Source organism: Hyla sarda, chromosome 4 (genome assembly GCF_029499605.1).
Source record: "Hyla sarda isolate aHylSar1 chromosome 4, aHylSar1.hap1, whole genome shotgun sequence".
NCBI lineage: Eukaryota > Metazoa > Chordata > Amphibia > Anura > Hylidae > Hyla > Hyla sarda.
Genome location: NC_079192.1, coordinates 6,417,205 through 6,434,049, shown reverse-complemented (window position 1 = coordinate 6,434,049; position 16,845 = coordinate 6,417,205). Strand labels below are relative to the sequence as shown.

Here is a 16,845-nt window from a genome sequence, read left to right as displayed (position 1 = left end):
GGATTTTTCACATTGTTTTACTTTTTTTTTTTTTTTTTTTTACAAAACTTTAAAAACTACACAAGAAAATTATGCGTCATACAGTCCTTAAGGAAGAATAAAAAAGTTATAGGGGTCAGAAGAGGACAATTTTAACTATCAATTTCATTACAATTGTTTTCTTTTTTGTTCACTGGCAAAATAAAACCTATATATCAATTGGGTATCCTTGTAATCATATGGACCTACATAAAAAAAGATAATTTGTCATTTTTACAGATACATCATGCAATGGCCATATTATATTAACATACTTAATGAGAAAACAATGTTACAATAAATAGTTATGCAATAATCATATAATGGATGACTAAATACTGTAAGTTAGGATATAATGCTCAGATATACCATAATAATTATAATAATAATTTCTAAGTTATCAAAGGTAAATAAGTATTCCTTGTCTGACCACCTCAGACATTCCATAGTAGGTTTGTAATGTGCACTTCTATTCACCCCCCTCTCCTTATCACCAATCGTAAATATTAAGGTGACAAAAGGTTCATTCTTCTATCTCTACTTGGAGAAGGACACAATAAGGAGAAATATTTATGTGAAGAAATCTAATGAGCTCATTCAAATTGTCACTAGAATCAAAATAGAGACTGCTTACATCACATCCATTATGGTTCCATTCTGGATTACAGTTACCACGTCAATCTGACCCCTGAACCAGCAATGATCTCAGTCTATATGCCACTGTTGGCATTACCAGCACCATCTAGATTTGGCTACTCACAGCAGCTATCAGCTGGTAAAATCAGGAGGATCCATGGGTGGGGGATCGTCTCCCAAGCCCAATCCATACATCCTTTACACCTCCATGATATATATATATATATATATATATATATATATATATATATATATATATGGATTCAAAACATCAAGATCTTTGTTCATGGGCAGGATAATGACACATATTACCCTGTAGGCCACATCTGCATTGAATTCCTATGATCTTCGCATGTTGTATGGGGATTTTGATTTTCACGTTCTCTAGTTTCTTCCAGTTTTCCCCCAACCTGCAGTGAAGATTCTCATAAGGTCATTGGCTTCCTGATATTGGCCACAGTACATCATGGCTGTGTCTGAGACTGAACAGAAATTTTGTGAACTGAGGACAAGGATTGTGTGAAATTTGGCAATTTCTTAAAATGCTGCACAACTGCTAGAAGAAATGAGAAATGAACCTCAATAATAGTATCACAAAATAGTCCCTATAAATGAAATAGAATAAAGCAACACAAAATAAGAAAAGGATCTAGATAATCAGGACATTCTGGTGAAAAGTACCTGCATACAGTTTCTGTGCCCTCCACTTGCTTTTCTCTCCAATGCCCCCTTCTCATTTCTGTAAAACAGCTCTCAGTTACATAGTTAGTTTGTAAGGTTAAAAAGACTTGTATTGAGGGGCGTGGCTGTGACATCACGAGCCTTCAATGCTGCACCAACGCTCTAAACGAATGCCGGGTGCAGCAGGGAGATTGTGTGGGTCCCCAGTAGTGGGACCCCTGTGATCAGACATCTTATCCTCTATCCTTTTTACTGGGGATAAGATGTCTAGGGGCGGAGTACCCCTTTAACAGAACCAAATCTGTAGCCGGTCGGGTAATTCCTCTGGGAGCAGTGAGCACTATACTGATGTGTGAGCTGTGCTCACCACTGATAGGGCAAGAAATAAGAGGGCATAAGAAAATCTTGTGGGCAAAGCCAGACATCAATCTGCGAAACATACAAATAAATGTTCTCCCTTAATGATGATGCCATGCAATGCCTTACAGGACTGTTATAAAGCAAACAATGAGCCTCCATCCTGTGGCCATGATGATGAGGTTAGTTTTATATAGAAGATTTGTGTTTAATTCTATTTTTGCATTACCTATACATAGTATTGTAGATAATTTACCAAATCAACCGTTTATGAAGTGTTTCCTGTACGGCTTTCCTAATGTCCTTATTCCTCAGACTGTATATAATGGGGTTGGCCAATGGAGTAAACACAGTATATAGCAGGGAGAGGATTTTACTCATGGTCAGTGTTCGGCCTTTTGTTGGGACCATATAAACACTGAGCAATGTCCCATAGAATATGGAGACCACAATGAGGTGGGAGCTACAGGTGGAGAAGGCTTTCTGTCTACCAGTATTGGATGGGATCCTTAGGATTGTTAGGACAATATAAGTATAAGACACGACAATGATTGTAGATGGAATAAAGACAACTGGAATACTTAATAAATACATCACCAAGTGAACATTGAAGGTTTCAGAACAGGAAAGTTCTAGTAAAGGGACAAGGTCACAGAAGAAATGGTCAATGATGTTTGATCCACAGAAGTCAAGTTTTGCTGTTATTATAGTGTAAATCAAAACACTGAAAGATCCAAACAACCAAGAGATGACGGTCAGTATAACACAATGTCCACTTGTCATGATAGAGGAGTAACGGAGAGGATTACAAATGGCCACATATCTGTCATAAGACATCACAGCTAAGAGAAGACACTCAAATCCTTCTGAGGCACAGAAGAAGTAAAACTGAGTGATACAACCAATAAAAGTCATGGTCCCCCCATTATTCAGTAGGATGTAGAACAAATTGGGGACAATAACTGTGGATAACAAGATGTCACAGATGGACAGATGTGAAATGAAGAAGTACATTGGGGTGTGGAGGTTCTTGCTGGTGGACACCAGGGTGATGATCAGGAGATTCCCACATATTATCAGATAATAAACCACAAGGAACAGACAGAACAGGAAAAGTCTTAAACCTCGACTGACCTGAAATCCTAAGAGAAGGAACTCTGTGACCTCTGTCCTGTTGTTCTCCTGTATGTAGATATATATAGTGTTAAAAGCCAAGACAAAAAGACTCTTAACATAACTAGACTTACAATGGACTTTATACATTACTAATACAAAATGGGGTAGACCAAATGCATATTATATTGTGAATTTATATCATTGCATTGTTCTAAAAAGACATTACTACTTTGCTGGCATTGTAAAGTACTTTTGCTATGAAAGAAATTGGCAATAATTAACTGGTGTCAACCGCCACAAGCACCTACAATGGGTGTGTGAGCACCAGAACTGGAACATGGAACCATGGAAGAAGGAGGCCTGGTGTGATAAAAAAAAAAGCTCAAATCATATGAATGGGCAGATGTGTGTGCATCCCTTCTCTTAGATGGTACCAGGATGTACTATGTGAAGTAGGTAAGCCATCTGAAAGAGTGTGAATGCTCTGGACAATGTTTGTCCAGAAAATCTTGGAACCCGACAACGTGTGGTTTTTACTGGCACATGTACCACGCACCTAAGCATTGTACAGACCAAGTCATCCTCTTCAGGGCAGGAGCATTTTATGATAACAGTAGCCTCTGCCCCAGCCACACTGCAAAAATACTTCAGGAATGAATGCTGAATCTCAAGCACCTATGGGATATGCTGGACAAACAAGCCCTATCAATGGAGATCACACCTCCAGGAAAAAAATCTGCTGCTAAAATATTGGTGCAGGATATCACAGAACACATCCATAGGTCTTGTATAGTCCAGACCTCGATAGTGCAGAGATGTTTTGGAGAGATGAAAAGGGACCTATACAACAGTAGGCTGGTAATTTTATTATGATGGCTGATCTGTGTATATTGATGATAATGTTTTAGTTATTTGGTAAAAAAAAAAAAATACTAAAGTATTTCTTGTGTATTATTATAGAAATGTTACGTACATCAGATATTTCTTTATTCTTCATTTCCAGATAACTATCTTTTCTTGTTGCTTTCAGGTCTCTGGGGGGATGGAGGACAATGATACACAGGAGCAGCGTCAGCTTCTATGACCACCAGACCCCTGAATGTGAAGCATTACCTGCCGATATTTATCTACAAGATGAAGACAAGGGACCAGGTAGAAGAACCCCCTGGAGATATCTCTGCTATCGTCTGAGGAGTCTCCAGGGTTCTGGTCTATAGAGGAATATAGAAATATTTATGTAATTCATTATTAGCTTCATATACAGTGGGGCAAAAAAAGTAAAAAAGTTCTCTCACTTAAAAAGATGACAGAGGCCAACAAACAAGACAGGTAAAAGTTCTTGTTCTGAGTCGTTTTGCTGAACCTGTCATATCTGTTGCCCTGGTATGTGTGTGTGTTCTCGAGAAGAGGGCTGAGTCTCAGGGAAATTGAGTAAGAGAGGACACTATTAGTGGGTAGGTGCTGGACACCAGTAGTTCAAACAAGCCACTGCAGTAAGGCGTGTCTTGAACAAGCGTGTATACAGGAAAGTATAACATGAGAGTTTCTCTGCCTATAAGACATTTCCATGACCCTCCCTAACATTTCCATAACTGTTTATATGTGTGAATGGGATCCCAGCCAGGACAGTCTCTGAGAGATTGAGTTATAAAGAACTAATGATCAACTCCAGTTAGTCTGTGATAGAAGACATTAGTGAATTTGGCAGGACGCCAGTAGTTTAATAGAGACACAGGCCCTCATTTACCAAAGCCCAACCATCACTTTTTCTCGGTTATTGCGGCTAAATTTTATTCGCAATGTCTGTGCGACTATTTATGCGACCAAATTTAACGCCGCACAACCGACACTTTAGAAACCAATCTGAGTGGGTCTTTTTCACTCTGAAATGGGCGTGTTTTATGCAAAAATTGGCATTTTACCGACAAAAACCAAAAAATACTCGTAGTTTTTCCAAAATCATTCCAGAAAAAGCATGAGTTTTTAACGGACAGCCAAGAGGCCAAGTGAAATTCCAAAAATGGAGTGATTTCTAACAAGAGACTGTTTGCCATTGTGTTTTGTGTGAAAGTAACTTGGTTTATTACTTGAAAACATTTTGTACAGTTAGTGGGTGATATATATATATATATATATATATATATATATATATATATATATATTTTATAATTTTAAAATCTTGTTTTTAAATCAATGCAGCAGCCAAGCTCATAACCAATAACTACCTGAATAATTTTAATTATTGAAACTGTTTATAAACAAACTAGTCCAAACTGTTTTGACTCACACAAATACATTTTTATTTATAAATGGTGTTTAATGTCCAAAAAAAGTTTGGGTTGCGTGTTGTCGCACAGCTTGAGAAGCTTGGTCAACCTCTTCATTTGCATGGGTTGCACCAATTTCTTGGTGAAAGAAACTCACAAATATGTGAAAAGACATTTTACAATCTGAAACAATTAATTAGATACAGGTAAGCAATACAATCACCCCCCTTGCGGATTTATATATCTGCAACAATTGCAGATTGTACAGTTAGAATCCTGCAATAAACTTTTATCAAGAAACATGTTTACTCCAACTTGCATATATCGGGTCAAACTTTATCATAAAGTTTTCTATTATCCTCCTGCCACACCCTGAGCTACTAAACTCAACCCTCCTGTAATCTGGGAACTTAATAAGTCCATTACACTTATTGGGGTAAATCTCCAACTATTGGAGATGGTGGGCCAGGAATTAATAGGAGAATACCTAAATATGTTCCCTATGTCGTCTTGAACATCTCTGGACAATTTTACAATTAATTTCAGGTGATATAAAAATCAATTGTGTTTAACATAGACAAAACAACTTCCTCCAATTGATTTACTTGTCGTGTAATAACACCTTATAGCAACAAACTCATCTGTGGTTCTGGTATGGGTTTAACCCCTTTAATACCAGACATTGATGTCTGATATTCTCCGTCTGGAGAAGAAAAAGTTTAGTCTCAAGGGGCGACACGCCTTCTTTACCGTGAGGACTGTGAATTTATGGAACGGTCTACCTCAGGAACTGGTCACAGCAGGAACAATTAACAGCTTTAAAACAGGATTAGATAAATTCATGGAACAAAATAACATTAATGCTTATGAAGAAATATAAAATCCCATCCCTTCCCCAATATCGCGCCTCACCCCTACCCCTTAATTCCCTGGTTGAACTTGATGGACATATGTCTTTTTTCGACCGTACTAACTATGTAACTATGTAACTATGTATAGACTTTCTAAGGGTTTGAATATGTGATCTGGCTTTAGGCATTCTGATGCCAACAAAGACAAACATGAAAATTCTGGACTCACTGTTAACTTAACAACCACTAGATGGCGTACTCATTAGAACAGTGTACAATAACCAAACTACACTTGGCATAATTACACCCTGCCACTGCTAACATAATGCTTGGCGTGGAATAACACAGAGTTAGTTTAACACAGCCACAATTAGTAATATTGCAAAATTACTTAATCTGTCATTAATGTTTAATCATTAATCTGTCATCTCTCAATCATATCTCAGCAGTGCCTCCATCTTGTTTTGTGGTAATAACTCAATTAGGAATTATGGTCATACAAAAATTAATTATGAAAAATTATGAAAATGATCAAAAATATCAAAATTATGACCAATCAATACAATTCACATCTGAGTCCGATGAATTCAACAAGTTCTTGTTATGACGGGATGACATTAACGCTTAAGGATGTAGTTTTGCAATATACAATAATACACAGGTATTATAAAAGTATGCAGATTTATTGGTTATAAGGTTATAAACATAAATGAATAATAAATACAATTATATATGCAAATTAATATCAATTAGATATATTAGTAAACATTACAAGTTTGTTAATTGACTACATATAGTAGAACAATACATGTGAGTAGTAAGTAACTTGTAAGTAAATGTGAGGACTGTCCATGAGTAGGGCAGAGGTACAATAATGAATGCCAAAAGCATTATTTTACCTTCATATTCAACAAAGAGAAATATATAATATCCACCTTCTGTTACGCCGAGCGCTTCGGGTCCCCGCTCCTCCCCGGAGCGCTCGCAGTGTTTACCTGCTCGCAGCGCCCCGGTCAGACCCGCTGACCGGGAGCGCTGCGATAGTGTCTCTAGCAGGGATGCGATCCGCGATGCGGGACGCGCCCGCTTGCGGTTCGCATCCCAGCCTGCTTACCAGACCCGTCCTCCGTCTGTCCAGTCCCATCGCGCGCGGCCCCGCGCCGGCTCTCTGCGATTTAAAGGGCCAGTGCGCCGCTGATTGGTGCCTGGCCCAAATTTAGTCATTTCACCTGTGCACTGGTCTATATTACCTTACTTCCCCTTCCCTGTATTGCCGGATCTTGTTGCCATTGTGCCAGTGAAAGTGTTCCTTGTATGTCCCAAGCCAGTGTTCCAGACCTCCTGCCGTTGCCCCTGACTACGATCCTTGCTGCCTGCCCTGACCTTCTGCTACGTCCGACCTTGCTCTTGCCTAATCCCTTGTACCGCGCCTATCTCAGCAGTCAGTTGGGGTTGAGTCGCTATCGGGGTGAACGACCTGGGGGTTACCTGCCGCAACAAGTCCATCCCGCTTTACGGCAGGCTCTGGTGAATACCAGTAACCCCTTAGACTCCGTTCCCCTGGTACGGCCCACGTCATCACCCCACTGACACAGAGGATCCACCACCAGTATCCTCTCAGTACCCGGATCCTGACACCTTCCCTATTAACCTGGTTCAGAAACACCTTAAATTCCACTATGAAAGAACAACAAAACTTTCTAAAAGGTGTTAAGCAAACCAAATAAAAATTCCTTTGTTACCCAGCTGCACATTATCATATAGCCAAGCTGGTAAGCCTATCAAGGAGCAGAGACATAGGACCAATCGGGCTCAGTGCATGTGTCCCACACAGCCACACAGCCTTGTCCAATCATAGCTCATCTCACACACTGAACTGCTCTGGGCTGTGTGTAGCAGAGTGAGGGAGGAAGTTCTCCCATGTATGGCTTCAGAAGATGTCACGCCTGCTGGGGAACACCCCTTCCCAGTCTGTGAATCTGACTGAAACGGAGCTGAAAATACAGAGCAATATCAAGGTTGAAAACAAAAAAATAATAAAAAATAAAGGCAGGGGGTGGTTTATCATGATGGGGGCAGTGACTTATTTAAGACTTCTCAGTTCTCTGTACTCTCCCCGGGCTGTAATGTCTGGTCACCCCCCCCTCCACTCTATTTTTATATTGAATACTGTCTGCATGGTATTTCCTGTCTCTTGAATAGTGATGAGCGAAGGGCCACATTCAAATTTGCAATGTTTCACAAATATATGGAGGAATATTCGTCCCAAAGTGCGCATGTGTGATTATATCTTTCAACTGACTAACAATATACCCTACACTAGAACCTATCTGCTAAACTAACCTACCCTATCTAAATCTAAAAGAAGGGAGGGAGCAGTGTCCTCTGGAAGTGCCCATAATCACAAATATTTGCATATTCAGGCTCCACACCAACTCACACAGTAAATAATATTGCAGCCTTCTTTGGACCACAAGCTGGTCAGTACACATCATTGTTGTGATGTGTACTGTGAAGAAAGAAAAAAAATGATTATTCGTTGTTACGCCGAGCGCTCCAGGTCCCTGCTCCTCCCCGGAGCGCTCGCGGCGTTCACCTTCTTGCAGCGCCCCGGTCAGACCCGCTGACCGGGAGCGCTGCATCAGTGTTACCGGCGGGACGCTCGCGGCTCTCATCCCAGTCACCTCACCTGTCCTGTGCCCCGTCGGCTCAGTCCTGGCGCGCGCGGCCCCGCTCCCTAGGGCGCGCGCGCCGTCTCTCTGCGATTTAAAGGGCCAGTGCGCCACTGATTGGCGCCTGGCTCAATCAGCGCTCACACCTGTGCCCACATTATAAAACCTCACTTCCCCTTCCCAGCATTGCCGGATCTTATTGCCTCAGTGCCAGTGAAAGCGTTCCTGTGTATGCCCCAAGCCAGTGTTCCAGACCCTCTGCCGTTGCCCCTGACTACGATCCTTGCTGCCTGCCCTGACCTTCTGCTACGTCCAACCATGCTCTTGCCTAATCCCTTGTACCGCGCCTGTCTCAGCCGTCAGTTGGGGTTGAGTCGCTATCGGGTGGAACGACCTGGGGGTTACCTGACGCTGCAAGTCCATCCCGCTTTGCGGCGGGCTCTGGTGAAAACCAGTAACCCCTTAGACTCCGTTCCCCTGGTACGGCCCACGTCATCACCCCACAGAGGATCCACCACCAGTATCCTCACAGTATACCCATCCGGACCCTGACATTCGTCATAGCGAATATATATCGCTATATTCTAAATATTCACAGTAAAAATTTGCATTTAGAATATTCACGCTCAACACTACTCTTGAGGCCGCCGGTGTGGGAGGAGGGGTCTTTTTAAGCATACCCTGAACAGCTGAGCCTCTATAAGTGCCTAGGACATCTCTCTCGTAAATTCTATTAGATGAAGTCTTATTAGTAGGATGTGAGCTTCCTCAATTTATCCGCAGAAGAAGTGAAGTCACGTTTAATGATTCTCGCTTTTAGTTGCCTGCTCAACTAGTGGACTATACTGCTCCTATGTTTTGTTGCTTACCTTTTATCGTCTGACTATATTAAAGGGGTACTCCGCTGCTCAGCGTTTGGAACAAAATGTTCCGAACGCTTAGAGCAGGAGCTAGAAGCTTGTGACGTCATAGCCCCGCACCCTCATGACGTCACACCCACCCCTGAATTCAAGTTTATGGGAGGGGGTGGGACGGCTGTCACTCCCCCTTCCATAGACTTGCATTGAAGGGGCGGAGCTATGACGTCACGAGCTGCTGGCGCCGGCTCTAAGCGTTCGGAACATTTTGTTCCAAATGCTGAGCAGCGGAGTACCCCTTTAATGCTCTCTTCACTAATAGCTCACATGGCTCTCTTTGAGGTGTATGTTGATATGGCTGCTGGACCCTTCTCCTCATTCCCTCTGTTACTTATCTCCCACCCCATTATTTTAACAATATTGGAATGTCAAAGGGCTGTCCTACAGGAGAGCAATCTCATAGAAAGATACTTTATTCGCTGAAAGAAAGAGTTTCCTGTGTGGGGCTGCCCTTTTAGGACGAGTAACTCTTGCCAAGAAGGGAATTAATAGGGCGAGAGTAGGGCCTTACAGGGAAAGTTTTTACCACCACCAGTTACAATGGACCATACGTTGTTTGCTTCTACCTTTTAGAGGTTTTTGCATCATATCAATACTTGGTAGTGTAGGTGGCACATGGTATATTTTGTACCGCTCTCCTTTTTTTTTTGTATTTCAAACTTTTTTTGGGGTCCATATATCTTATCCTAAGACCGGGTCACTTTCAGGACTCCTGATGCTGCTGATGCCACCTCCAGGCTGTGTCATTCTGCCACCATATGTTCTCCTTATGCTGATACCACTTCCAGGCTGTGTCATTCTGCCTATATGGGGTCTCCTCCTGCTGCCGCCACATTTATACTGTGTCATTCTGCCACCATATGTCCTCCTCATGCTGCTGCTACCCCCAGGCTCTGTCATTGTGCCGTTATGTAATCTCCTAGTTATATTTCTTTGGTTGTCATACAGTATTAGTTCAAAGCAAATGCTACGGGCACATACAACCATGAGCATCTCCTCATGCTGCTGACACATTAAACTTGTGAATCTATTCAAAATCTTCAATTAAAATTTTGCACGTCACTGATGTCCTCCTCAGGTTCCTCAACATTGTCTGTTTCAGGAGTCTGAACACTTGCAACACCACTTCACATATCACTCTCCTTATCACTACTTGCCTGCCTAGCAGAGGTAGCGACGGATGTCTCCACCCCTTCTTGCCTGGGCAGTAGCTGCTGACTGTCCTCTAGTAGATCATCCTCACTAAATAGTGGAGCTGTACTTCTGATACTTCTGCAGGGGAGGGAACAGCATAGGACAGAGGCAATGGGAGGACAGGGACTGCTCCCTGGCCATGCCAACTGAGGGTTTTGTCTGAGGAACCCACTGACTGTGTGGGGTGTCAGATGTCACTTGTAATGAAGTGGATGAGTGTTACGCCGAGCGCTCCGGGTCCCCGCTCCTCCCCGGAGCGCTCACAGAGTTCTCCTATTTGCAGCGCCCGGTCAGACCTGCCGACTGGGTGCGCTGCGATAATGTTCCCAGCCGGGATGCGATTCGCGATGCGGGATGCGCTCGCTCGCGATGCGCATCCTGACTCGCTTACCAGACCTGTTCCCCGTCTCTGCTGTCCCGGGTCTTTGCGATTTAAAGGGCCGGTGCTCCACTGATTGGCGCATTAGGTTTTAATCAGTACCTTCACCTGTGCACTTCCCTACTTATACCTCACTTCCCCTGCACTCCCTTTCCGGATCTGGTTGCAATTGTGCCAGTGAAAGCGTTTCCTTGTGTGTTCCTAGCCTGTGTTCCAGACCTCCTGCAGTTGCCCCTGACTACGATCCTTGCTGCCTGCCCTGACCTTCTGCTACGTCCGACCTTGCTCTTGTCTACTCCCTTGTACCGCGCTTATCTCAGCAGTCAGAGAGGTTGAGCCGTTGCCGGTGGATACGACCTGGTTGCTACCGCCACTGCAAGACCATCCCGCTTTGCGGCGGGCTCTGGTGAATACCAGTAGAACCAGTCCAACGACATGGTCCGCGCCAATCCCTCTCTGGCACAGAGGATCCACCTCCAGCCAGCCGAATCGTGACAATGAGCGTGTTAATCAATCGATGACGGCAGATGGGTTGCTGGTCGAGACACGACCGCTAGCTGATAATGGGAGCTCAGGCCTCTCACTGCAAATCAATTCGCTGCTGTAAAGCTTTTTTTTCTCTGGAACACACACTGTCTGCTCTCTGTGTTAAGAATCCCACAAATGCCTGTTTGCAGCGATGGCTGCCTATTATATAGGGCTGTGACATCACAGGGGCTGGCTGCTGATATGCTGCATCCTGCATGTGATTCAGGGTCATCCCTCCTACACACCTTCCCACAATCCCTTGCCCCATGTCCTCACACGTGTAGCCACCATCCAAGATCTCCTGGACAGCACTAAATGGAGCTTAATGAAATGATTTGTTTGATCGAATCGCGGCGATACTCAGATTCATTACAAATCAAATTTTTCATGAAAATCATAAAAAATTCAGATTTGTCAGATTCGATTTGCTCATCTCTAATTACTTCTATTTAAAAATCTTAATTCTTCCAGTACTTATCAGCTGCTGTATACTACAGAAAAAGTTCTTTTATTTTTGAATTTCTTTTCTATTTGACAACAGTGCTCTCTGCTGACACCTCTGAAAAGCGGTGGAGAATATCTATACCCTAGAGTCTCTATACCAGAGTTTTTACGGTTATGATTTTTGTGTTAATGATTATATAATTCTGTTCTATGTAACAGTATTGCATTATGTTAAAAAACTCCAACATGCTACTTTACAATGGACACTTACGATGGAAAATGTTCTGTTTATTATCTGGAATTGTATTTCTGTCATGATCCTTATTGATGTACATTGCATATTGTGAATAAAGTTTGTTTAAAAAAAGCCTATGCACATAGCTTCAACAATCATTGTAGAGATAGCAGGTGGTAGGTGAAGATGTCTGTGAGGGACATTAAGCAGGGAACAACCCAAATATGAGTAGGAACCACATATATAAAAATTTTAGTAAAACATCAAAGAGAGTATTCTGCATCTGTTCTGTCAGTGCAAAATCTGTTTTAAGCCTTTAAAAGGAAAACTGTCGGCAAGTTCGCCCACACTAAACCTAATACACTGGGTTATAGTGTGGGTGAACAGGAGTCCATACAGGGGTCACTTAAATTCTTTTGTTGGGTTGCCGCTGAGTTTTCATCCTGCAAAGTCCAGTAATTAACCCCCTTATTTGCGCTCTGAAGGTCTGTGTCCCGCCGGCAGTCATACTTTGGGTCCCAGAGGAAGGTGCCTAAGCCCTCCCCCCTTATTCACATATGCATTTTCTTCAACTCCACATCTTAGTGATGTGAAGTTACACGCCCCCTGAGCGCTGCGCTCTGTGTGCAGAGGGCATGCACGGAAGATTTTAGGCAGCTCTCATGTCCTGATAACGTGAGAGCTGTGCATCACCGGAAAGCGCTCTGCGCAGTGTAACTGTGCATGCGCCGGGCCCTCGCTACAGAAAATATATACACTGCTCAAAAAAAAATAAAGTGAACACTGCGATAACACATCCTAGATCTGAATGAATGAACCAATCAATCATATGAAATACTTTTGTCTTTACATAGTTGAATGTGCTGACAACAAAATCACACAAAAATTATCAATGGAAATCAAATTTATCAACCCATGGAGGTCTGGATATGGAGTCAAACTCAAAATCAAAGTGGAAAACCAAACTACAGGCTTATCCAACTTTATGTAATGTCCTTAAAACAAGTCAAAATGAGGTTCAGTAGTGTGTGTGGTCTCCACGTGCCCATGACCTCCCTTCAATGCCTGGGCATGCTCCTGATGAGGTGGAGGATGGTCTCCTGAGGGATGTCCTCCCAGACCTGGACTAAAGCATCCACTAACTCCTGGACAGCCTGTGGTGGATGGAGCAAGACATGATGTCCCAGATGTGCTCAATCGGATTCAGGGGAACAGGCAAGCCAGTCCATAGCATCAATGCCTTCCTCTTGCAGGAACTGCTGACACACTCCAGCCACATGAGGTCTAGCATTGTCTTGCATTAGGAGGAACCCAGGGCCAACCGCACCAGCATATGGTCTCACAAGGTGTCTGAGGATCTCATCTTGGTACCTAATGGCAGTCAGGATACCTCTGGCAAGAACATGGAGGGCTGTGCGGGCCCCCCAAAGAAATGCCACCCCACGCCATTACTGACCCACTGCCAAACCAGTCAAGCTGGAGGATGTTGCAGGCAGCAGAACGTTCTCCATGGCGTCTCCAGACTCTGTCACGTCAGTCACATGTGCTCAGTGTGAACCTGCTTTCATCTGTGAAGAGCACAGGGCGCCAGTGGCGAATTTGCCAATCTTGGTGTTCTCTGGCAAATGCCAAACGTCCTGCAAGGTGTTGGGCTGTAAGCACAACCCCCATCGCTCATACCACCCTCATAGAGTCTGTTTCTGACCATTTGAGTGGACACATGCACATTTGTGGCCTGCTGGAGGTAATTTTGCAGTGCTCTGGCAGTGCTCCTCCTTGCACAAAGGCGGAGGTAGCGGTCCTGCTGCTGGGTTCTTGCCCTCCTATGGCCTCCTCCAGGTCTCCCGATGTACTGGCCTGTCTCCTGGTAGTGCCTCCATGCACTGGACACTACGCTGACAGACACAGCAAACCTTCTTGCCACAGCTTGCATTGATGTGCCATCCTGAATGAGCTGCACTACCTAATCCACTTGTGTGGGTTGTAGACTCTGTCTCATGCTACCACTAGAGTGAAAGCACTGCCAGTATTCAAAAGTGACCAGAACATCAGCCAGGAAGCATAGGAAATGAGAAGTGGTCTGTGGTCACCACCTGAAAAACCACTCCTTTATTGGGGGTGTCTTGCTAATTGCCTATAATTTCCACCTGTTGTCTGTTCCATTTGTGATAGATTTATATAGATTTATATGTGTGTGTATATATATATATATATATATATATATATATATATATATAAATCTTATATACTGTATATGTAAAATGCCCATTTAGGGTGAAGACTCCACATTCCTGTTATTTGTCCACTCCTCCCCTATCTGCTCTCTCTCATATCACCTCTCCCATCATTTGAAGATTTTAAACAAAGAGAGCCCGGGAAAAACTGAGGAGTGGCATGCCTTTCCCCCTAGCAGGGGGTGGGAACTTATGTTAATGACAAAGGTGATATAAGCTTGAACAATTTGAAATAAAGACCAGTGGACAGCACACAGAACGCTAAAGCACAATGGCTCTGTCTGAGTTATTTCTCTATGCTTCGGTATATACATTATGTACAAGAACGATGAGGTTGATCTACAACAGATGTCGCCCAATTAGCGTGGGGCTGGATTATAGGCCTCATGTGCAGGTCAGGTCAAAGTGAGACCAGACGATGGAACAAAGATGGACGCAGATGGGATTTTATCAACTCCAGGCGTACGGTAGGACATACTTGTACCTAGCCAAAAACACCCATGTCTCCCCTTTGTTTTGTCATGCTGAGCTAGCTGACTTGCATGTGACCTAACAGAGAAAGACAGATAAATTCTCATCCAGCCAATTACCCATGTATAATGTATCTATCTTACTGCCCGAGTGTGCATGAAGTGTGTGTGAGTGAATAAGTGGAATTGGGACTGTTCATTGGGGAGTTGAGTTGCGGAGTACGTTGTCGTAAGTAATCATTGGGATGTTTAGGCATCATTAGAATGTTTAGGACAGAGTCCTAAATACATAAGTGATCTAGGACGGATTTGGTGCTGGTCACCTGGTAAAACGTCATAATTAGAGCTCGTCTAGGACTGGGGGTACAAGGGATTTTCCCAGCAATAGCAGACTTCTGGAACTTGTCCCATATAATTGATTGATATGTGTCTTGTCTTGTTTTGTCTTAATGTGTCCATGAAAATTAGCTAATTCAGACGAAGAGGGGGAAATAAGTTCCCTTCTAATACTAGATCCAATGTATTAGTGTTTTAAAGATATCTCCTAAAAGTAAGGGGTTTTTGAGAGGGGTTTTAGTTTGCAACAGCTGGGGACACCCTAAGCTTGTTGGTTTCTGGTTTTTAGGAGACAGAGGGGGCTATATAGCTGCAGTTTTTTTTTTTTTTTTTTTTGGAATGTGCAGGAGAAACCTGACTTCACTTATAGAATTGCATATGGAGAGGAAGTGGGGGAAGAGAATTGCAGGGAGTTGTATGGAGTGGAGGAAATGAAGTTTGATGGAAAGCATGTGGTGAGTTTAAAATGGAATTGATCAATTGTAGATAAAGGCAGTTGCAAGCTTGAAATATATTGATGGTTGATAGAATAAGAAGATTTATATATAAATAGCAGTGTAATATACAGTTATATATAACATCGTGATTCTTGAGAATAATTGTGATGTGACTTAGTTATATTGTAACCATCTGAATGGATATAGATAGACAAAAGAATGTGAGGCGAATAGATAGGCATAAGGTGTTGGTTGAAAATATGATGCAAATATTTAGGTATTGAAGTTAACACCGATGTACAGACATACATTTGTTTATAAACTGGTGACAGGATGGTGAGAATTATCATATCTTCAATTAAGAAAGTCTTTGTATTAAGCAGGGGGGAGGGAGTGTGAAAATTGGTCTGTATAATATTATTATTATTATTATTATTATTATTATTATTATGGAGCTAAGAATCCCTTATGGAGTGACACCCTAATACTAATCCCTAAAGTTATAACCCAGATCTTACCTTTCTTCACTCCATGCTTTCTCTCTGTCTCTTTCCATGAGGCTGCTAGTCTCTGACACATGCTTATTCTGTATGGGGGCAGCCATTTTGGCACTCCCAAAAGTGAAGTTCCTCCCACAGCAGTCATTTTAGTTCATACAATTAGTTCTCACCTCCACTCCCCAGCAGCCATTTTTAACACATCTAGTCAATTGAAACATATATGATACATTAGAAATACACGGAGTATGACCAGTGAATGGATTTAGGTGAAACTGTGTATGTACATGATTATGTCACAATGAAACTACTTGATGATATTTTATTAATCTCTTAATAAGTTTGTTTTCGCAGCAATGCAAGATGGATAAAAAAAAAGGAAATTTATAAGGAAATGCAATTGACTATCTGATTATATTATAGGAGTAACGAGAGAAGTTTGGCCAAGGAGAATAAAATAAAACATAAAATAAATGAAAAAGTTATCACTGTTTAATTAATGAATATTACTTTAAGCATTTAAAATCAGCTAATGGTTTATTGATTATAAATAATGCACATTGAAGATGATTTTTT

General features: G+C 42.4%; 1 protein-coding gene across 1 annotated transcript; it reads right to left on the bottom strand.

The window, feature by feature from the left end:
- Positions 1-1,944: 1,944 nt before the first annotated feature.
- Positions 1,945-16,376, bottom strand: LOC130367168 (olfactory receptor 1009-like). Its single transcript, XM_056569572.1, has 4 exons — positions 16,291-16,376; positions 15,008-15,078; positions 3,922-4,019; positions 1,945-2,874 (listed from the first exon to the last, which is right to left on the bottom strand). Exons 1-4 carry the CDS (start codon positions 16,374-16,376, stop codon positions 1,945-1,947), a joined length of 1,185 nt encoding a protein of 394 aa, XP_056425547.1.
- Positions 16,377-16,845: the final 469 nt, after the last annotated feature.